Source organism: Penicillium antarcticum (assembly GCF_028974205.1).
Source record: "Penicillium antarcticum strain IBT 31339 chromosome Unknown utg000002l_segment0_segment0, whole genome shotgun sequence".
Classification (NCBI taxonomy): Eukaryota; Fungi; Ascomycota; class Eurotiomycetes; order Eurotiales; family Aspergillaceae; genus Penicillium; species Penicillium antarcticum.
The window spans coordinates 1278576-1300272 of record NW_026695300.1 but is presented as its reverse complement, the minus strand read 5'-3'; the positions used below and the strand labels follow the sequence as shown (position 1 = coordinate 1300272).

The 21697-nt window shown below is 49.9% G+C and overlaps 9 protein-coding genes across 9 annotated transcripts; 3 read left to right on the top strand and 6 right to left on the bottom strand.

The window, feature by feature from the left end:
• Positions 1-267: 267 nt before the first annotated feature.
• Positions 268-2583, bottom strand: N7508_001466 (uncharacterized protein; the record flags this gene model as incomplete). The annotated part of the gene is made up of 6 exons (XM_058459532.1): positions 2518-2583; positions 1974-2418; positions 1501-1918; positions 837-1448; positions 695-786; positions 268-640 (listed from the first exon to the last, which is right to left on the bottom strand). The coding sequence occupies exons 1-6, from the start codon at positions 2558-2560 to the stop codon at positions 268-270; spliced, it is 1983 nt and encodes a 660-aa protein (XP_058323064.1). The 5' UTR covers positions 2561-2583.
• A 513-nt stretch (positions 2584-3096) lies between these two features.
• Positions 3097-5140, bottom strand: N7508_001465 (uncharacterized protein; the record flags this gene model as incomplete). The annotated part of the gene is made up of 8 exons (XM_058459531.1): positions 3097-3329; positions 3387-3447; positions 3502-3658; positions 3709-3803; positions 3851-4042; positions 4099-4508; positions 4568-4657; positions 4747-5140. 8 exons carry the CDS (start codon positions 5138-5140, stop codon positions 3097-3099), a joined length of 1632 nt encoding a protein of 543 aa, XP_058323063.1.
• A 355-nt stretch (positions 5141-5495) lies between these two features.
• On the top strand, positions 5496-6921 carry N7508_001464 (uncharacterized protein; the record flags this gene model as incomplete). The annotated part of the gene is made up of 3 exons (XM_058459530.1): positions 5496-5576; positions 5627-5701; positions 5755-6921. The coding sequence occupies 3 exons, from the start codon at positions 5496-5498 to the stop codon at positions 6919-6921; spliced, it is 1323 nt and encodes a 440-aa protein (XP_058323062.1).
• Positions 6922-8055: 1134 nt separating this feature from the next.
• N7508_001463 (MFS transporter) lies at positions 8056-9744 on the top strand (the record flags this gene model as incomplete). Its single annotated transcript, XM_058459529.1, has 1 exon — positions 8056-9744. The coding sequence occupies one exon, from the start codon at positions 8056-8058 to the stop codon at positions 9742-9744; it is 1689 nt and encodes a 562-aa protein (XP_058323061.1).
• Positions 9745-10191: 447 nt separating this feature from the next.
• Positions 10192-13203, bottom strand: N7508_001462 (uncharacterized protein; the record flags this gene model as incomplete). Its single annotated transcript, XM_058459528.1, has 5 exons — positions 10192-12497; positions 12547-12773; positions 12828-12908; positions 12964-12970; positions 13023-13203. The coding sequence occupies 5 exons, from the start codon at positions 13201-13203 to the stop codon at positions 10192-10194; spliced, it is 2802 nt and encodes a 933-aa protein (XP_058323060.1).
• Positions 13204-13859: 656 nt separating this feature from the next.
• On the bottom strand, positions 13860-14785 carry N7508_001461 (tyrosine-protein phosphatase; the record flags this gene model as incomplete). Its single annotated transcript, XM_058459527.1, has 2 exons — positions 13860-14215; positions 14284-14785. The coding sequence occupies 2 exons, from the start codon at positions 14783-14785 to the stop codon at positions 13860-13862; spliced, it is 858 nt and encodes a 285-aa protein (XP_058323059.1).
• Positions 14786-15614: 829 nt separating this feature from the next.
• Positions 15615-17209, top strand: N7508_001460 (thiamine pyrophosphate-dependent dehydrogenase E1 component subunit alpha; the record flags this gene model as incomplete). Its single annotated transcript, XM_058459526.1, has 5 exons — positions 15615-15757; positions 15821-16008; positions 16059-16120; positions 16175-16384; positions 16439-17209. The coding sequence occupies 5 exons, from the start codon at positions 15615-15617 to the stop codon at positions 17207-17209; spliced, it is 1374 nt and encodes a 457-aa protein (XP_058323058.1).
• A 240-nt stretch (positions 17210-17449) lies between these two features.
• N7508_001459 (spherulation-specific family 4 protein) lies at positions 17450-18283 on the bottom strand (the record flags this gene model as incomplete). Its single annotated transcript, XM_058459525.1, has 1 exon — positions 17450-18283. One exon carries the CDS (start codon positions 18281-18283, stop codon positions 17450-17452), a length of 834 nt encoding a protein of 277 aa, XP_058323057.1.
• A 1970-nt stretch (positions 18284-20253) lies between these two features.
• Positions 20254-21277, bottom strand: N7508_001458 (uncharacterized protein; the record flags this gene model as incomplete). Its single annotated transcript, XM_058459524.1, has 3 exons — positions 20254-20826; positions 20881-20972; positions 21031-21277. 3 exons carry the CDS (start codon positions 21275-21277, stop codon positions 20254-20256), a joined length of 912 nt encoding a protein of 303 aa, XP_058323056.1.
• Positions 21278-21697: the final 420 nt, after the last annotated feature.

Sequence of the window (21697 nt, the reverse complement as noted above, 5' to 3'; positions counted from 1 at the left end):
TCAGTTCTCGAGAATGACTATATCGACAAACGACTAACCAAATCTACAGCCCGATTCAACATCAACACACAATCCCCCCAACCCCCTGATATACTACTGTAAACAAATGATTAAATACATTGCTTTTAATCTTATTCTAATCGCGAAATTTGGAATCATAAAACCTAAAAAAAAATAAAAAATAAAAGACTAGTACCTCCAACTCCCTACAAAACAATCAGCCAGCAACCGATCCAAACCCATCGAAAGACAAACCCCACCCCCCAATCATTCAAACGCCAGAGGCAAAAAACCCTCCGGATTACCCCCACCATCCAACGGCCACGGCCAATCCGACAACAGCTCCGGTGGGATCTGGAACTGCATCATCTGATCACCCATAGCATTGGGCGGTGCGCCTGGTGCCGGGCCTGGCGGTCCACTAGGGGGAATGTATGGTACGGATGTCATGGCGATATGGGGTTTCACGTCGACGGGGACTTCATTAGGGTTCGGGGCATGGTGGCCTGTTTGGTGATTAAATGGTCGCGAGGTCATGTAGCCGTCGATGCGGTCGACTTGGGACCGGAGACGTTCGCTGGCGCCGGCTGCGCGTTGGAGACCTGTTTCTAGACGGCCTAGGAGGTCGGCCATTTCGAGACTTGGGAGTTGTGGTTAGATTAGGTGGTTGGATTTAGGATTGAGGGTGGCTTACAGCAATGTGCGGACTCGGCGGTAGGATGCTTCTGATAGACTTCCTTCCATGACCGAGCCGAGGATGTATCCTATTCCACCGAGATGGTGAAGCTGATCCATGTTAGTAATATGCTTCCAATGGGAATGATATCTGCACATACCAGAGGCGAGCTGATAGCCTTGAGGTACTCCACAGGAACCTTGCTGAAAACACTAAGCAGCTCTCCAGCGACGTTGCACTTGCGATCAACGCCAAGTTCTTCCGCAGAGAGAAGCACCATGCGGAGAAGCTGTAAAGTTGCCGTGATATTGGCAGACTGGAACCCGAATAGATCTTTGGCCATGTCGCCAGTAGTAGGAGGAGTTTCCTTAAACTGTGATGGCAGTGCAGCGTACATGGAATAGACCCGGTCCATCACTGCTTCTTCTGACATCGATGCTGGGCTGAATAATGACCACACCTGTGCAGTCCCGTTTGCGGAAGAGAAGCGACGCCGGTTGCCATCCACTACATGTTCAAGGATCCGATAAAGATCCGTAGTGAAGTTCCAGCCGCGAAGCCATGCTAGGGGCTGCCGTGAGACTACCCTCACTTCTCCCGGGCTGAGCACGCTCGACGCTGGAGACACGGGCGGCATGCCGTATCCGTGTACTGTGATGAACTCGTCGTCAATTTCACTTGGATATCGTACCAGAGAGTGAGCTTCACGATATCTAATCACGCCGCCCCACACGATGCTAGAATAGATATCCAGAGTGTAGATGGACCAGAACTTTGGGTCATTGGTTAGCAATTGCGACATTTGGAAGGTAAAATGTACATACTAGTCTCCGTCGCTCCTCAGTTTCAATAGGAGTCAAATGCTTCGGCCATAGCTTCTCGTCGTGAAGTCCCTCCATGCTGGTCAAAGTATGATACATGCCGGAGAACTTTTGCATGTTCTTTATCTGGCCATTTTGAATACTGGCAATGGCAAGAATAGCACATGCGCGCATATAATTTATGCCCTTGGCTGAGGCAAGGTCTCGTGGGATGGAGTCTTTGGCCGCTGCATAAAAGGCTTCTGATGGCGGCTCAGCCAGCTCATCGCGGTGCCACCTGTTCGTGAACAGCGCCCCATCTCGTGCGCGGCCAGACACCAAAGCACAGACTGCCATGGTCGAGGCAAATAATCCCGGGTCTCGAAGATGCTCTTGATTATGTACTCTTTCAATAAAAGATTGCTTGTGGAAGAGCGGGAAACTGAAAACGGTAAGTCACACGATCAGATAAAAAGGGTGATTGATAAGGATCTTACATAGGATAAACGATCTCGAAATAAACTTGCACAAGATTTCGGATCTGGCGATCACTAGCAATAGCAAAAGCATTCCAAGAGTTGCGCAAAGCGCCGTCATCATCGTACCCTTCCGCTGCTACCCCGCCGACGTTGAACGTCGACCAGGGATCACCAGTCAAGGACGGGCGATGCGCAGACTCAGGGTAGTACGAGCTTCTCGAACCAGAGGAGCCCGACGTCCTCCCTGTTGCCGGCGCAGTAGCCACAGGGATGGCATGGTCAGAGCCAGGGGTTCTCACCAACGGCGTCTCGCGCATAGGAGCCCTCGTGCCAGCCTTGACGCCCCGACGCTTTGCGGGGCGATCGAAGGTGCACGGGACATCAAAATCGGCGCAATTCTGACACCTGCCTAACGGGTCTTCACTTCTGCCGCACTTGATGCTGCGCCTATTGCAGAAGTCGCCTGAAATGGGGTCAGCTCAGAGCTTTTTGCAGTCTGGGGCATTTTGCTGCCAAGTGCGAGTGGAGCGGGTGGAATGAATTGAACGCGGGGAGCACTTACAGGCTTTCGAAACGCGTTGGAGCTTCCGTGGTTTTTGCGACATTCAATCCATTAATTCATTCCAGGAGTGAGCTGTTGGGGGTGGCAACGGCAGCCCACAAGAAATCGCGGGCCCCGGAGCTTGGAACACGGGGTTCGGGGTTCGCAACGGTTCTCAAGAATTCCTGGGGTAAGACTGCGGAGGCAGAATGGGAAAAAGGCACCAAAATGAAGGGAAAAGAAGCTTAAGCAGTGGACCTTTCCGAACTCATCGATGATCAAGCAATTGAACGGTGTCTGAAGGATAAAAGTCAATGTCGACTTTGCCAATGATGCTGAGTCAGCACCGTGTCATTGACTTCGGGATCAGACTTGGCGATTAGAGGGAAAAGTGTTCAATTTGATGAGATTGACATGTTTGATAATGATAGTAATAAGTGATAATCTGAATAATAAGTTCTATCCCAATAGCTGGGGGGAGGGGTCTATAAAACATTATGTGCGGGTAACTAGATTTACATGATCCTATACATGTGTTCATGTGTGGCGTCAGCATAGAGCTGAACATGATTATAGCGCTGGTTTTGATGCAAATATGCATTAGACGGTTGCAGTTTTGCCGGTGACTGGGCGTTCGGCATCGATTTCGGCAGGTGTCGAAGTAAGCTCGGGCTTGCCAATCTCAAGGGCTTCGTCGCTCTTGGTAACTCCATGCTCAGCCAGAACATCACCGTGGAGTTTATAAGCCTGTTCCATCTTCCAGTAGAAGGGACTAGTGGTGGAGAACAAGGCATCGATGGATTCGAGGGATCGGTTGCGGGTTTCGGGGTAGACTAAGAATAATCTTGTTAGATGATGTAACATAGTTCCGAGGCAATGTTTCAACTTACACAGATAGACAATGGGAATCCAGATTAGGTTCAGACCGGCAAACAAGAAATATGTACGGCTCTGAGAGGTGATCAGTATTGTTCATTAGGTGGCCCTTCAATGCTTAGAACTCACAGTCATGACGTTGAACATGATCGGGTTAACCAAAGTGGTCATACCCACACCGATGGCCCACCCAGTGATTCCGAATCCATTTCCTTGAGCTCGCAGATCACTCGGGAAGATCTCGGTGGGGACTAAGAAAGCAACTGTACCCCAGGTTGCGGCGTATCTATACATCATGTCAGTAAGCTTTGGACAGACGCGAGGGGTAAACCTTACCCCAGATTGAACAAAAAGAGCATAGTGACCGCGCCCGGCGCATATTGAGCTGCCTTTTCGGGATTGTGCAGAGATCCCTCGTAAACAGCTCCAGCCTATAGAGGTCAGAAAAAAGTACATCTTAACCGTAGGGTTAACCTACAATCAGGTTGACTGCGAACAAAACAGCAGCTCCGCCCATCAAACACACTCGTCGGCCCAGGCGATCAATGATCTGAGCACTGATAATGGTACCGATGATTCCGATCGTGTTGATACCTCCGGCCAATCCGTTTTGCTTGATGTCACTGTATCCAGCTTGAGCCAGAAGTGTGGGGGAATACGCAGTCACGGCCTGATGTCATTGTGAGCCACTTAATATAACAGGCGCAGTCCACCTTGCAGACTCACAGTGATACCAGTCCAAGAGGCCATAATCTGCAGCCAAACACATAGCCATGCACGACGGCCTAGGTTCAAGCCTGGCTTTCCACTCTTTCCAACTAGAATTTTGACAAACTCAACTGGAGAGCTGGGCTTACTGTCCTGGGCGGTTGTGATAATCTCGAGGTATTCGCGATCGATCTCCTCCTGAGGGAATCGGCCTCCACGAATCCTATTCAGCAGATCGCGCGCTTCTTCCTTCCGTCCCACTGACGCTAGATAGCGGGGACTATCCGGCAGCATCTTGATGCCCGCTGCCAGGATGAGAGCCGGGAAACATTGGAATGCGAGCAAGAACCGCCATCGTACGTCCGAGTAACCGTTGTTCACAAAAGCGAGGCCGAAGGAGATCCAATATGCGACGGAAATACCGAGATCTGACAAAAGTCCCAATTAGCATTCCCCACTTCAGATGGATCAGATCGCATGAACTCACAATTGGCAATGAACACATAACCCAAAAAGCCACCACGGTGATTCGCCGAAGAGGTCTCGGACACCAACACAGGGGTGATGCCGGTAAGAGCTGTGCGACAAGTCAGAAAAGAGGTCACTCTCGTGCATCCCCGGATATCTTTATCCTGAAGACTAACGCACACTAGCAAGGATGCTCACCACCAGTGCCGATTCCTGTAACCACTCGCGCACAGATCATGAAGTCCGAATTTTGAGCAGCCGCCTGCAACGCGCCACCCACCAAGGCGAACAGTGAGCCAGCTAGTAGGCCGTTGATCCGGCCAACTCGATCTGCAAGCCATCCGCCAGCAAAGCAACCGAAGATCGCACCCAGGTAGTACACGCTGACAATGCCTCCCTGGTGAGTGGTATCGGTGACTGTACCATCAGCCTTGCCAATTCCGACCTCAGTCACATATGTTGGTGAGCTGTTCACGCCGCCCATCACACCCTGGTCATAGCCCTCGAAAAAAATGGAAATCAGCGAAAAGGTTTGAATGGCCACATTCAGCTGACGCGGCGAAAGCCGCTTCCACAGGGTTGTGTAGCCCATAGCCGAAATGTAATTGTGTCCAGGAATCGATCCCAATGAGGTAAACGGTCGAGCACGGGGTTTAGGCTGACGAAGCCGTATGGGTCCGGCAATGGGTGAGCTGGGGCGATCGAGATGGAGCTCGAGTTTGACGCGGGGAGTTTCAAGCCACACTGGGTCTCAAGCGTGTAGCCATTTAGCATTCAGGATTTTGGCAGAATAGGCATTTAAGCGATCATCCCTTCTGGCGGACTATCGCGATCTAGAGGAATGGCGAAATTACATTTTTGGTCTCCACTGGACGGGCCGGAGCTGTTAAATATTCCCTGTTTTCTCCTACTTTGCTTTTTTTTCTTTCTCTTCTACACTGCACAAGATGGCTTCAAATGGAATTCACCGATCTGCCAACCAGGCGTTGGACATTACTGTTCTGGGGTTGAACAGTGGAACCTCGATGGTGAGTTGTATTCATTCACAGCTGTAAATATCTTGTACTTACAGTAACAGGATGGCATTGACTGCGCTCTTTGTCGCTTCTGTCAGGAAACTCCCGAGTCTCCCATGCACTTTGAATTGCTCAAGGTAAGTAACCCCGAGCTGTATCTCCATAGTACAGGAACCTGACCAATAGTTAGTATGGAGAAATCCCATTGGAGCCTGTGATCAAGAAGCGAGTCATGAACATGATTCTGCACAACAAGACGTCTCCGTCTGAATTGTCGGAAGTGAATGTCATTCTGGGCGAGACCTTTGCTTCCGCCGTGCATCAGTTCTGCGCCGATTACAAGGTCGACATCAACACCATCGATGTCCTAGGCTCCCACGGCCAGACCATCTGGCTTCTCTCTATGCCCGAGGCCGGTGAGACGCGTAGTGCTCTGACAATGGCAGAGGGCACCTTCCTTGCCTCGCGCACAGGTATCACCTCGGTTACAGACTTCCGGGTCAGTGATCAAGCCGCCGGTCGCCAGGGAGCGCCCCTTATCGCATTCTTCGATGCACTAGTGCTGCACCACCCCACCAAGCTGCGTGCGTGCCAGAACATCGGCGGAATTGCCAATGTCTGCTTTGTCCTGCCGGACACCCACGGCGGTGTGGACGCCTGCTATGATTTCGACACCGGTCCTGGAAACGTCTTCATCGACGCCGTTGTCCGCCACTATACCAATGGAACGCGCGAGTACGACCAGGATGGTGAGATGGGTGCCCGCGGTACCGTCGACCAGGAACTTGTCGATGATTTCCTGACTCACCCCTACTTCGCCCTTGAACCCCCTAAGACGACCGGCCGTGAAGTTTTCCGCGACACTCTCGCCCACGATCTAATTGTGAAGGCCGAAGCCAAGGGCCTCAAGCCTGACGACGTCGTCGCGACGATCACCCGCGTCACCGCCCAGGCCATTGTCGACCACTACCGCCGCTACGCCCCCAAGGACCTTGAAATCGCCGAGATCTTCATGTGCGGCGGCGGCGCGTATAACCCCAACATTGCCGCCTTCATCCAGGAGAACTATCCTAACACTCGCATTCTCATGCTCGACGAGGCCGGTATCCCTGGTGGCGCCAAGGAGGCCATCACATTCGCTTGGCAGGGTATGGAGGCCGTGGTGGGTCGCTCTATTCCTGTCCCCACCCGTGTCGAGACCCGCCAGGAGTATGTTCTTGGAAAAGTGTCGCCTGGCAAGAACTACCGTAATGTCTTGCGTCAGGGTATGCTGTTCGGCGCTGGTCGTGACCACCTCTCGCCTGTCAAGGAGATGGTCAACTATGTCGATGGCAAGGTTTTCGATAACAAGTGGTAATTGTGGACTTGACTAGGTCCTTTTGCATAACGGTATTGGGATGCATTCAGTTTGGGGGTTTTGGGCGCAATACTCTGCATATATGTATATGAAATAACGATTGCAATGTTTTTCGTGGCCGTCTTACCATACTGGGTTCAGCTGTAGATCAAGTCACAAAAAGTAATGGCATTTCGCCTGGCAAGGGGTGACAAGGCAAATAGTAGAAATAGTAGAAACACGAGATCATGATCCGGCAGGTATGATGTCTATATATGTCCACCCAGTCCCATCCATTCCCCACTACGATATCCTCGACCCGTTGCTCTATGCGTGCTTGATCCCGGTATACAGTACCACACCTTGATTGGCCCTGTTTTTACATCGGAGCGACTAAAATTACCAGCATCGGTCACATCCTGGTCATAGGGCTGTTCCTGGGTCTGGATGCGATAGGATATGATGGACCAAGCTATGTAATCTGATCCGGCAGTAAATGCCTTTTTTTGAGACATGTCATTCGTTGCGTTAGCTTTCTTAGGAGCTTACCAGATTACATTTTCTATAACGAGGACTTATTCTCCGATTGCTTTCAATATGTGTCTGAAGTAAAGCTCCTTTTATTGTCTTTCAATATGTCATCGGTTCACCTGGTCGTTGGCGCTGGCAGTGAGATCGCGGTCATTGTATCACAATCAAGTTTCAAAATTTCCCAATTACTGCATTCTGGAAACTTTGACGTTTTCAATACAAACAAATAACTGATGTGTCAGATGCAGATATCAGACAAAATCAGCGCCGAGAAAAGTCCAGACTACATACTTTGTTCGGCATTAGCTCGGACCGAACTATTACCGGCATGATATCGCTTACCAAATGCGTCAGTGACTCTAAATGTCATCTATTCTGTCGCTCCTTGGCGAGACACGAGCCGCCCTGCGTCTATCAATCCTCTGGAATGCGTCATTTTCTGGTGTCCCGAACTCCCGGTATGGCGCGGTCTATCTCGGAGATCAGTCGGCCTACAAGTATATACGGAAGCTCTTTGTCACAGCTACGCAAGATATAAAGAGTGCGTCACTTCCAGTTCTGTAGTTCCAACATTCATGTACAATCCAATCTTTTTTACTTCATTGACCCTTCACACATCTCAACATGTCTTCGACGATACCTGAACCACACTCAGAAGCTGCTGAGCCTCTACCTCAACCCGAGACTGAAACACTAGAAACCCTTCGCAGCCGGGGCATCACTGAAAGCCCTCATGCATTAGAGCCCAATTATCCAGCTATTGGCCATAATACAGACCCTGTCTTTCCTGAGGAATATGTCATCGAAACAAGCACCGGCCTCGTCCCCCAGAGGACCCTCGAGCAAATCCGATCGCATGGATCCGTCTCATCGACTCAGGTTGCAACACCAGCCCACGAAAGAGACACGGATCTTGAAAAAGGAGGAAATGGCCCCACGGAATTTGTAACATTCACGATCAACGACCCCGAACACCCCTACAACTGGTCTCGCGCCTACCGATGGTACATCACCATGGTAGCCTCAACCCTGGTCGTCTGCGTCGCCTTCGGCTCCTCAATCGTCACTGGCGGCCTGGGTCTAATCGAAGACCAATACAACGTCTCTCTCGAAGTAGCAATCCTAACTTGCTCAATCATGGTCTGCGGTTTCGCAGTCGGCCCACTCCTCTGGTCCCCCCTCTCAGAGATCATAGGCCGAAGACCCGTCTACATCATCTCCCTCGGTCTCTACGTCATCTTCAACATCCCCTGTGCCCTCTCCCCGAATATCGGTGGTCTCCTTGTGTGCAGGTTCCTCTGCGGCGTATTCTCCAGCTCAGGACTCTCCCTAGCAGGAGGCACAATCGCCGACATCTGGAGCATCGAAGAGCGCGGCATGGCAATTGCCTACTTCGCCGCAGCCCCATACTGCGGACCCGTCCTCGGGCCAATCGTAACAGGCTGGATAAACGTCGGCAGCGGCCGTCTAGACCTTTTCTACTGGGTGAACCTAGCATTCGCAGGCGCAGTCATGGTCCTCGTCGGCCTCGTGCCAGAGACATATGCCCCGATAATTCTCAAACGTCGCGCCGCAAAGCTTCGCAAGGAAACCGGAAACCCGAATATCATCACGGAGCAAGAAAAGACGAAACTCACTTTTGGTGATATCGCTCGCACAAGCCTCATCCGCCCCATCACAATGATTATGACCGAACCCGTCCTCGATCTGATGTGCATGTACATCGTCCTCATCTACGCAATGCTATACGCCTTCTTTTTCGCATACCCAGTCATCTTCGGCAAACTATACAACTACAACGACGGCCAGATCGGTCTCATGTTCATTCCGATCCTGATCGGTGCCGCGTTCGCACTGGTCATCACACCGCTCATCGAGAAGAATTTCAAGAAGATTTGTAGTCTTCGCTCGCCAACACCCGAAGACCGGCTCATCGCTGCATTGATCGGTGCCCCATTTATTCCAATTGCATTGTTCTTGCTCGGCGCTACTTCCTACAAGCATATTATTTGGGTTGGGCCTGCTTCTTCAGGTATTGCGTTTGGCTTTGGCATGGTGCTTTGCTATTATGCCGTCAATAATTATATTATTGATTCGTACCAGAAGTATGCGGCTTCTGCCTTGGCGGCCAAGGTTTTCTTGCGCTCTGGTGGCGGTGCGGCTTTCCCGTTGTTTACTACTCAGATGTATGACCGTCTAGGCTTGCAGTGGGCTTCTTGGCTGCTTGCTTTTATCGGGGTTGCTATGGTTTTTATTCCATATGTCTTTTACGTGTTTGGTGCTCGCTTGCGGGCGAAGCTCACGAGGGATTAAAGCATTACTAGTTTACTGCGTTTCTCGTCTTCTTTAGAGTGGAATGTGCTTAATAGGATGACATGGGAGCTTTTGGCAGTGGGCCAGTTGGAGGTTCTTCGAGTGGAAAAAAGTCGATATTACCAGATAGACTAGACTAGAATATTTTAATGATGAATCTAATGACTTCCATTTTGGAGCAACCCAAACTTTACGTATATAGCGTAGAACATGCTGCATGTTGACAAGACACTGTTGTTTCTCTAGTGATCAAAGTACAACATGGGTCATAAGTCCTTTGGCTCGCTTCATTGTTGAGTTATCCGAAGCACTCGAAAATGAGCAAAAAGAGGCAAAAACAGAGAGGCCAAGTTAAGGCATAGATGGTGTATGAAATGGCACTGTAAACAAGTTGATTACCCTAGTTATAGCGAGGAGAAATGTAAGGACATATAGTGTATGAGCTTTTCAGGACGTGGTTTGATCCCACATGCTCCGCACAGTAACACCATCCACCCACTTCCCACCAGTCTCATCCTTCTGCACAACAAACTTGAAAGTCTTCTTCTCGCCAGGAATCAGGGTAAATGAGTTGTCTTCAAAGTATCCCACCACACCAGCGGGGTAATCAATCCAAGTGTACAGCGAGACTGCACTCTTCGCCTCAACGGTGAACACACCGGACTTGGCATCATGCAATAGACTGAGCTTTGGATCTTTGAGCTGGAGATCCTTAGGATAGACAGGTGTAATCTGATTCCGGTGGGTAAACGTAGTCAAAGCCTCACTCTCAGAATTAGGAAGATGACTCCGAGCAAGGAGGTCAATAACCAAAACAGCATCCTGCACATTTGGCAAAGACAGCTTCGATACATTAGTCCAATAGATGTTCGTAGTATTCAGCGCACCAACAGAGAACTCCTTGCTCTTCGGCGTCCCGGCGTTCCCAGATATCGGCCGCCCAGCCAAATCAACCCAAGTAAGATTCACCGTTCCACGAACGTCCTCCCAGAGATCAGAAGTAACATAGACATCCAAATCCCCAGTCGAAGAATTCCAGAACGGAGAAACGATAACTGGCTTGAAGACATCACGCGCAACATAGTGAAGCACCTTCCAGCGCCCATCATACTCAATCCCAGCCCACGTCGGCGCTTGCCAGATATCCTCTAGCTGCCAATACAAAGAACCAAGCTGCCGCTCAGGCATTCCACTGCCACGCCGGTAGAATTGGATCTCGGATTTGTACATGTCGGCCTGGAAATGCTGTGTCGCATGACACCAAGCACTGAAGTTCGCGACGGCGTCGTGTTTGTTGGGTGTTGGGTAGTATCGCTGCACAGCCAGTGTCATTTCGCCCATTCCCATGGATGTATTCTTGTAGTTATGGGTATCAGGTCCATTGGCGGGATAGTGGTGGTTCCGGAGCATGATGGTGCTGCTGTTGAAATGGAGGTCTTCGTCGTCGACGGCTTGCTGCCAGGTTTGTAGACTTGGCATGCTGTGGTAGCCAAATTCATTGGCAAATCGTCCGACTGGGTAGCCTTCGACGTCGAAGGCTACGCTGCTGTCGTAGTTGTAGTAGTCTGTGTCTCCGTAGTAATATCCTGCTGCGTCTGTGCCGTTGTCGTAGCGCTCGACCATGGGGATTTTGGCGGAGAGGTCGACCTCTAGGAACCCGTTGTTTGTGCTACTGGGCATGTACGAGATTGAGCGCGAGTTCTCGTAGACCAGGGGAAGGATCAAGGTAATAAAAAGGTGCTCGTAGTCGCCTACGTAGTATGCGTATCGCTCTGGTGCCTTTTCCTCTGCCTCTGGTAATTCCAAGCTTTCGATCTCGTTTCCACCAGCCCATAGTGCAAGCGAGGGATGATGGTTGACGCGTCGAACATTGTAGACAACTTCAGCTGCAACGTTGTCCAAGAACGGTTGATCTGTCGGGTACAAAGCATCGCTGAATTGGAATTCACTCCACAGCAGGACGCCACGCTCATCAGCTAGATCGTACATGAAGTCTGGGAGGTAAGCACCAGAAGACCAGACCCGGAGCATATTCTGATTTCCGGCGACAACGGCATCAAATAGTCGCTGCATCTTGGCCTCTGTGACTCGGGGCCAGAAAGCGTCTGGCGGAATCAGATTGGATCCTTTGGCGTAGAATTCACGGCCGTTGGCCTCGAAATGCCAATTGGCGCCTGGGGCAATACCCTGAGCTAACTGCTCTTCGGTGATGTTCGATCGGTTGAGGAAGATGGTGCGGAAGCCAGTGCGCTTAGTGACACTCACCAAGTCTTGGTTCTTATCCTGAATTGTAACTGTGATATTGTACAGGTTCTGCTTGCCCAGACCTGCGGGCCACCAGAGGTTGGCTGCGTCTGCGTCGACCACGGTGGTACCCGTGATAGTTTGCTCGGTCATGAAAATGTTGTCAAGTGATCCAGACTTCAGAACTTTGCCCGACTCGAGTTCTTTGATTTCAATGGCCATGGACGGTTTGCTGGGGAGAGAGCCAAGATAGTCGATACTTGCATTCACAACCCATGGCTGACTCTGATCCGGGGCAATATGATTGACCTGGTTCTTTCGGTAGATGTCAAGATCGGTGTTGAGGACATACGCGCCCTCGTCGCGCTCGAACTGTACGAGGTACACATTTTGCCATGGTCCAACTGGCGAGAAGGCTGGACCCCAATCCCAACCAAAGTCGGATTGCTCTTTGCGGATGAACCAGCGGTTGGGGAATTCAAATGTTCCTTGGACTCCGGCAGGCCATTCTGAATATAAGTTAGAACGTGGCCTTCAGGTGTCCCTGCGAGGACTCACCTGGAGCATCGGGTTGGGCAGCAATATCGTTGGCAATCTTGATGGCACTTCCAAAGTTCAGTGATACAGTTGGCGAGCCTTTGCACCTGCTCAATGCATCAGAGATGTCGAAAGTGTATGGGCGGAACTGGTTGTCAGTGGTTCCAATGAACTGTCCGCAGAATTCGATGGTTGTGAAAGTGTCCAGTCCATTAAACACAAGCCAAGACGACTTGGACTTATTTGACCTTTAAATTGTTAGCGATAGCGATAGTAGTAAGAGCGTAGTGAGTGTTACATACAAGCCTTGAATTGGTTTGCTCGTGTATGTCCAGTTATTGTTTCCAACCCAACGCAAGTCAAAATCATTCAGACCGTGGTAACTTTGAAGTAAACCATGTTAGTTTGAGACAACATAAGTGACCAAGATTAACGAACGGATCATCTGTGACTTTTATCAAAACCGAATCCCACGATTTGATTCCAAGTAAGCATACCAATAGCACCAGCAGCAAACAGATCTAGATGCGCCTGCGAAGGAACACGACCGGGGACACTGATATTCAGCGCCTTGCTACTAACCGTCCACCCATCACCGCTCAGGTCCAGAACACTTTGTCCCAAAGCAGTTGGGAGACACGGAAGCGCAGCCAGCACGAGCTGCTTCCAGAGATGCATAGCGGCAGAAAGCGAAAGTAAAGTACAGAAGCAAAGTACCGAAGCGCCCTGTCAGTGATCAGGGGAAAGCAGGCCATTTATCACTTGGTCACCAAGTTAATCAACGGAAAAACATCGCACTTGAAAGTACACTTGACCCACCAAGTACATTTTCCCGCCACTCCGGTTAAAAGAAATGCGTGGTCTGAGGGCTGGTCGGCAGCATATGTAGGGTTTTGATTGCAGCTGCATCTCTCGAGCGGGGAAAAGCAACGGTAGCAATGGCAAGTAGCGAGTAACCGCGGGATCAAGGCCTAAATGTCCAAGAAAGGCTTGGGCAGCGGGAGGATGCGATGATCTGCAGTGGAGTTAATACGGAGAGGGGGTCGTGGAGGAGCTATACGGGTTGGGCTGATGCTTGTTTCATTGGATCATTGGATCTCGGCAATAGGTACGCAGTACAAAACAGTGTTAGGTGTATGTGTGTAGTAGTATTCATCCTTACTTAGAAAATGATGTACAAGAGTACGAATGTCTTGAAATTCATCCCTTGGTTCCAAGTACTCAACGGTAAAGCGTCGACAACATAACCTCGTGAATTGGTCTAGTTAAACTGCAGCCCATGCTGTGACATCTAGTATACATATCTGTCTCTATTGACATCCGAAATCGGTCCTTTACTCCGAAGTCAGGTTCGTGCGCATCATCGACACGTCTTCTGCCGAAAATCCGAGTCGAGTGGTCAGATACCCCTCCACGCCGTTCTCATACTGACTCTTGAATGAGTTCAAGAATGCTTCCATTGCAGAAGCACGAACACCACATAATTCTAGCATGCCCAGAGCCTCGGGGCTCAATTGGCTGATATCTACTTGGTCAGCATCCATGTTCAGGGCAAAGGCCTCCATGAGATTCTCGCGGGCGCTTTCCAACCCGACTCGGGTGAGAATATAATCGTTGATGATTTCTTCATTAGGCCGATCGATTAAGAGCAAAATGAGAGATGAGAGGACTCCGGTGCGATCTTTACCGGCTGTATAGAAGAGGTGCGGTTAGCATATGTCTCCTCCACCCGAGGGACAAGCGGACACAAATACTAACCCGAACAATGGAAGATAAATGGATCATGGGGGTTATCTCGAATGTGCTTGAAGACCTCGGTGAATCCAGGAACCGCAGCCTCGAGGATACCAGAGTACATCTTCACAAACCCGCTCGTGCCCTTGTCTTCACCGGCAAAGTCGCGCAGGTTCAAAGTAGCCGGGCGCGCTCCATATGGCATCCAGACCGTATCCACTCCAGGAAGAGAAGGGGGCGGGGCCTTTTGTCGCTCGCCCTCGTTTCGCAGGTCGAAGATGGTGGTGATTCCGAGTTCGCTGGCAATTATGGACTTTCCCGAGTCCATGATGTCTGAGAGATTACCGGATCGGTAGACAAAGCCCGGGCGCAACTTGTTATCGTCATGGCTTAGGTCGCGGAAGTTTTGGACACCTGGTATGGCGATGAATGGCGGTAGGGATGTGATCTTCTTCACCATGGGCTCTGGGATGGGAGTGCTGATCTCGGTATTTAATACCTTCTGGACGTGATCGGTGTCTAGCATTGTGTTGGATGTAAATGTATTGCAAAAAGATATGGACTTCAAAACGAAGATATAATGGCATTGACGTGAAGCATGCGGCTATGTCATAGCGTCCAGCAAGGAAATAAGTAGTGGGGAATTGCCGTCATAGTATGATGACGAACATTCCCTCTACCCTCAGGTACGATCTTTTCATTGGGGTCCCTGAACGCCACTTACAAATCCAGGGTCTTTGATCCTTTCAGCGTTGCTCCCCCTGGATGTCGAGTCAGATGCCAGCCAACACCGAGATATAGATCCGCCATCGCGAATGAGGATACCCCCAATCCAGCCTTTATCTTCCCGTCAAGATCTGCTATCTTATTTCCAATACGACTTGCTCCTGCTAGGCTCCTATCTATGACAGGCCTACCTATTTCGGGTAAATGCAGAATTTGATGACGGAACGGGGCCATGCCCAGCCCTACCATCAAGATGGGTGAATCAAACAATGTGATCCCTGCATGTCACAGAACGAATGAACACGCCGGTTGTTGAATTGTAGATGTGATGAAAAAGATTTTCGGCCAAGAGAGAGAATGCGATCCTCTAATTCCATCAAAACGCTTAACAAAGAAGTCAGATAAAGTTAGCCTTTCCTCGGGTTCACTTTAGTGGTCCATGATTGTGTCTCTTCAACACTGCGTGCCGAGCTCAAAACTCCCCCAAACCACATGACTCGGTTGGCGTCGGCATTGGCGTCACCCCCGCGGCCAACCGAGTCTCTCCGCATCTGCCCCGGACATTCAAGACGCAACAAGACGCAACTACATCCCACATGTCCCCCCTTTCATACAGAAAGACTGCAAGCATGTTAATACCACGGCAATCAATGATGTCTATGAAGCTCCTGGCCCGACGTGGGCTCGTTCGCAGCCAGATTGCAGCGACAACATACGGCTCCCCCGCACGGAGATGGAGTAGCTCTATTTCGCAGCGGCCTGGGTCGGACAGGTGAGGGGGATTTCAAAGTCTGGTGTTTCGTTATTGGGACGAGCTAACTGGAATGTGATGCAGTGTTCGCTTTCCCGGTGCCGTCAATAGCAGGTTTACCACCGATATGACCTTCCTCAAAGCCTCGGATTTGCCCGCTATCCCTACCTACCGAGTGTTGGATTCGGATGGCGAATTGGTTGATAAGACGAGACCAGCTCCTGATGTTACTGATGAGGAGGTGTTGACCTGGTACAAAAATATGTTGTCTGGTCAGTACGGTGTCCAGCCATCGAGGAATCAAGGGATTGACTGTATCTAGTTAGCGTCATGGATGTGGTCATGTTCGAGGCACAGCGGCAGGGTCGACTGAGTTTCTACATGGTGAGTTGGAAGGCCCCAGAAAGAGCATGTGAGGTGTCTAACCAATCTATGCAGGTTTCCGCTGGCGAAGAAGGCATTACCGTGGGATCTGCCGCCGCCCTTACACCGGACGATGTGGTGTTTGCCCAATACCGTGAAGCTGGAGTATTCCAGCAACGAGGATTTACCTTAAAGAATTTCATGAGTCAACTTTTCGCCAATTGCAATGATACTGGCCGAGGCCGAAACATGCCCGTTCACTATGGACAAAACTACCCTCGCATGGTTCGTACCTTTGATTTGATACAAGAACAGCTCTAGGCTAACTTACTCCAATAGCACACTATCTCCTCACCTCTAGCAACCCAAATTCCCCAAGCAGCAGGCGCAGCCTACGCGCTAAAATTGCAAGATATGCAAAACCCAACGAAAGACCCACGTATCGTGGCCTGCTACTTTGGCGAAGGCGCTGCCAGCGAAGGCGATTTCCACGCCGCCCTCAACATCGCCGCAACGAGATCCTGCCCGGTAGTATTCCTATGCCGAAACAACGGCTACGCAATCTCAACCCCAACACTGGAACAATACCGCGGCGACGGGATTGCCAGCCGAGGCGTAGGCTACGGAATCGACACGATCCGCGTAGACGGAAACGACGTCTTCGCCGTACACGAAGCAATGAAAGAAGCACGACGTCTAGCCCTCAGCGATGGCGGACGCCCTGTGCTCATCGAAGCGATGAGTTACCGTGTCTCACATCACAGTACCTCAGATGATAGCTTTGCATACCGTGCGCGGGTCGAAGTTGAGGATTGGAAACGTCGTGATAATCCTATTATTCGGCTGCGGAAGTGGCTTGAGAATCAGGGGCTTTGGAATGAGGATATGGAGAAGGAAACCAGGGATGAGATGCGCAAGGCTGTGCTTAAAGAGTTTGGGGAGGCGGAGCGGGAGAAGAAGCCACCTCTTCGGGAGGCATTTAGGGATGTTTATGAGGAGATTACCGAGGAACAGCGGGAGCAGATGTCTGAGCTGAAGAGGATCCTCGAGACGTATCCTGATGAGTATGATCTGCGGCCTTATCAAGATGGGGCTAAGGGCTTGGAGTGAGAATAAAGGTATTTTGGTTACGGCTGCATCTATATGTTCTACCATGGCGGCTACGTCTACACAACGTCCTAGAAATCATTTGACTAGAACATTTTACTTCTTCACATTGGAGTACACTAGTAACCTATGGTACATGGTACAATGCGGCTGTTGTTCGAACTAGAAATTATATTTTGTTTGATACCAGAAGGCAGTAAAAGAAGAGAGCGGAAAAAAAAAAGTGATTCAAACCCCTTGAGACTAGCGTAGACGCACCACCTCTCCCGTAAAAATTCCATCCCGTGGAAACATCGTATTAACACCAAGAGCAACCTTTGAAACCGAAGTAATAGACATATCAGTCATATAGCTATCATCAAAAGTGACATAAAGAGCACCAAGACCCATACTACTAGCCAAGAAAGCAACATCAGTAAGACTAGCATCTCCAGGAGACTTTTGAATCATAATCGCATCCTTATGGTAGTATTTGATATCAGAGAGGTGATTAGACGGTGCAGCGGAAACCCATTTTTCCCAGGTATTCTCATACTCAACGATCAAGTCAGCAGCGGCAAACCATTCGGGGGCACTGGCCACGATTTTAGAGCCTGGGTTGAAGACGACGATGATGAGGTTGTTGCTCTTGGCAGTCTTTGAGATGTGCTGGTAATAATCGAGCTTTGACGCGTCTGATCCGTCTGATCCCTCATCGAAGAAGATCCCGTCAACGGCAATGTTCTTGCCCTTGTAGGAGGCCCAGTTGGAGTAGACGCCGACTTCACGCTGCACATCTGCAATGGCTCGATTACCGTACACTGTCGAGATGTAGCCTAGGAGCTTGGCGTTGCCGTAGCTGTTTAGCTTTGCGATGGCTGTGGTCAGGACTTCTTGGGGGAATGCCGAGGGCCCTGGTCCGCTTTGCGGATTGACGATCAGATAGAATACCGTCGATGGATGGGCTGCTAGTGCGTCGTAGACTGGTTGCCAGCTATTTGTTCCGGGCCATGTGTAGAGAGGTACTAGGACGGCCACAGATTGCACGGCCGACACTAGGGTGAAGACCGTGACGATGATGGAAAATATCCCCTGCATTATTGTGCGGTATCGGGGGTTTTGTATGCTTGTAGAGGATCGCTCAAATGATTCAGTGCGGTGGTTTATCTTGCAGTTGAATAGTAAATATCACGATGATAACGAATGTTATCGGCAGGGGAATAGACCGGTTTATAGAGGCGAGATCCGATAAGTATGAGCCTGACCAGGGTCCACTGACGGGCAATACGAATCAAGAGTTTAAAAGCCGACAAAATCAAGAACGGGCTCTTGATTTCGATTGGATCCAGGGCCAAGTAAAGACTCGAAAAGTCAGGAAGCCACTCAATTCAGTGAGACAAACAATGTCCTTGAGAGGTACCAAGATAGTTGTTTCATGCGGCCTAAAGCACGTACTATGAGTTATTGCGAGGGCCATAGCAAAGACGAGACGAAGAATGAGCCAATGCCAAATTCCGCGAGCAGGAAGCCGAGTCCTTATGAAAATTCTGGCCATATTTGAAATTGGCAGGAATGTGAGTACGAGGGGAATTCCAAGCGCCGAAGACGGACCGCTCGATGATTGATCGAGGGCGGCGGCTCATGAGACGCATCTCATACCCTGTCACTCTGCTTTGTAGTTCTTCCCACGATGAAGTTGTGAGTAAATCGCCCGGCAATTTAACTGGTTTGGGGTGGATGTGCCTGATCATTGTTCCGAGTGGTCGCCCGACATGCAGCTGACGCCACGAGGAACGGGTTCTGGCTGGATCCCTTGATTCTTGTTTCAGATCTGGTGCTGGGCAGATATCTTAGCGGAATATCGTAGCTCTCGCTCGATACTGACCCCCTGAGGTTAGTTCTTCGCTATTACCTGTGAGCCTTGGATAGAAGGAAACCCCGTACCTGATTGGGAATAGCTTATGAGACAAACCTCCGAATCATTAACTAACTACGGTCAAGTCGCAGAAGACGAAGTTAGTCGGCGTATTCTGAAACAGAAGTTCTTGATTGACCTGCCAAGCATAGTATTCAGGATACGTCCAGTAGCTGCATGTCATCACCGAATACTGCACATTCATCTCTGGTGATTTGGGTAATGAAAGGCCAAAGCTAGAATGAAGTAGGAAATTTTATGCGAGGTTAGGAACAAGGCGTAAGCTACTGAGATGTCATCCGTCTTTTCATTCTTCGGTCCAATACTGACTCCGATTCCAAAGTCTCGTCTCCATCTTCGCCATGGTATTTCCGTTTCGGAGGCGTATGTTATACCAGCAAACATGAGATGGTCCGTCTTGTCAAGATAGCCAGATGCGGATCGCGCACTGACACATACGCCGACCCCCGAGGCACGACGCTGATATTGAGCTTGATGATGCCTCCTGTCCAATGTTCTGATAATGAATTAAAAAGAAATGTCATCTCTGGTAGCAATGACTTCACTGTATCAGATCATTAGTTACGCTGTAATAAGGCTTGGGTATGTTGGCACTTGCAAATTCACCGTCTGTTGCTGCCATTAGCTTAATCGTCTTTCTGTTTTCTACGTGCCATGTACGATCTCTCTAGTGTTACTAACTAATGTTGAATCTAGACTGGACGTACTTGGAAGATAGCCTATAGGGGTCGAGGGTTATATATAGTGCTCCTGATAAGTATTGAATCTGGTATATACAGACCCCTAGAACCGTTGTAGGAATTAATTGGCCTTCCTTTAACCTCTCTTTCTTTACCTCTTTTTTGCTCATTTAATGACTGGTAGCTTAGAATATAGTCATTTCAAAATAGGTTCTATACCGTTTACAAAAGCAATGCTCCAAGGCGGTAGAAGAGGTGGCATTTTGAAATAGAGGTGAAATGACTTTTGAGCTGATGGCGCGATTAGACTGTCATATCCGGGGCTGGATCAACTGCTAGTCAAGTTGACTCACAATCTCTCGCTGCTGTTCCTTAATTCTCCTTCGTGATTGGACTACTCGTGTTTGCCCTCATGGTGCGAAAGGGCAAAAAATGAGATAGCAAAAGTCATTTCAAACACGATCTCCCTCACCACTGGCTCCTTGCATCGCGGCAATACGCGACAGCCTCCATTTCAATTGTAACAACGCGAATGAAGGCAGCGGCTGACTCTCTGGGTCGAATGTGGTGACCTTGAAGAGGAAACCAGAGCGAATCACTTGTTCAGTCTCCACATGACGGAGGCGAATACCGTCGTGTGGACCCTCGACCCACTCTTGGACTTGGTTGAGGTCTAGTCGCTGGAAAATGGGAACTTTCTCAGCTCGTTTGTGATTTGTGATAGGTAACCAGTGAAAGGCGATCTCCATCTCGGTGTTCTCGTTGTTGATCGAAACAGGACGGAAAGCACAGGTTGCAAAGTGCCAGAACCGTTGTACGAGCACAGACAGCGTGAGATAGTTGGATACCTGCTCTGTGATGCAATTGTCTTGCTCGGGGTTAAGGGCGATAAGCTGCTCTCTGTCAAAGAATACTTGAAGCAAGCGCCACGAGTTATCTGAGATACTCGGAAAGATGTAAGCGGATTGAAGGGTCGGTCGGCCCATCTTGGTCACGACGCATTGGTATTTATCCCGTTGGAGGCTCTGACAGATCATACGATTAGCACCATATCTTGTTGTTATCCTTGATTAGCATACAGCAGCCTGGCAGTACTCGCTCTCTGGTGTCATCGCGTCTTCGAAGAGGCTTGGTGACTCGGAACGGGACCTCTCAGATGGGGATACTGGCACTGTGTTTCGTAGGAAAATTATTGAGATTTCCTCGAGTATAGCGCTCGGCGTGCTCACAAATGTCAGGCAGGTCGCACATATTGGTACCGGTCAACGCCCAGTAGCGTCCATCGCGGTCCTCGTCAGAGCATGGGGCCGCGAGGTTTCTAAGCTGCCGAATGTCACTGAACCAAAGAAAGAAGAAGGCTGAGCGAGAGAGATGACTTAAACCCGGGTGGTCATCGACAATTTGCCGAATAAGTGTCTGGCGCTCAACATCGGCGAATTCAGAATAGATATGCTGATCATCAGTAAGGGAAGACATTGTGAATCGATTCGTCGAGAATGGGGGTTGAGGGACAAAGCCGAAGGAGGAAGGAGGAAGCAGGAAGGAGGAAGGAGGAAGTAGGAAGGAGATGGTTCAGATCGAAAAGTGAGTTCCCGAGTTGCCATGGCTTAGCAATCTACCCTGGTCTTTGAATCGGAGTTTAGCCTCAGGCGATATACGATCACTTGAAGACGAATATAGACGAGCTATGCTATACGATTGATGTTTTACTACACTCAGGGCGTTCTTGAAAATTCAGAATGAACTTGAGGGACAAGAACCGCCGGTGCCTGTTTGGGCACTCAACGTATAAAGTAAACACCCAAACGTACACCTCTTTGTTGAGCCGAGCACGAAGCTCGGCGAGGTGAGCGGCTTGGTCGTCTTTGGCTTTCTGGGCCGCCTGTGCTGCATGGT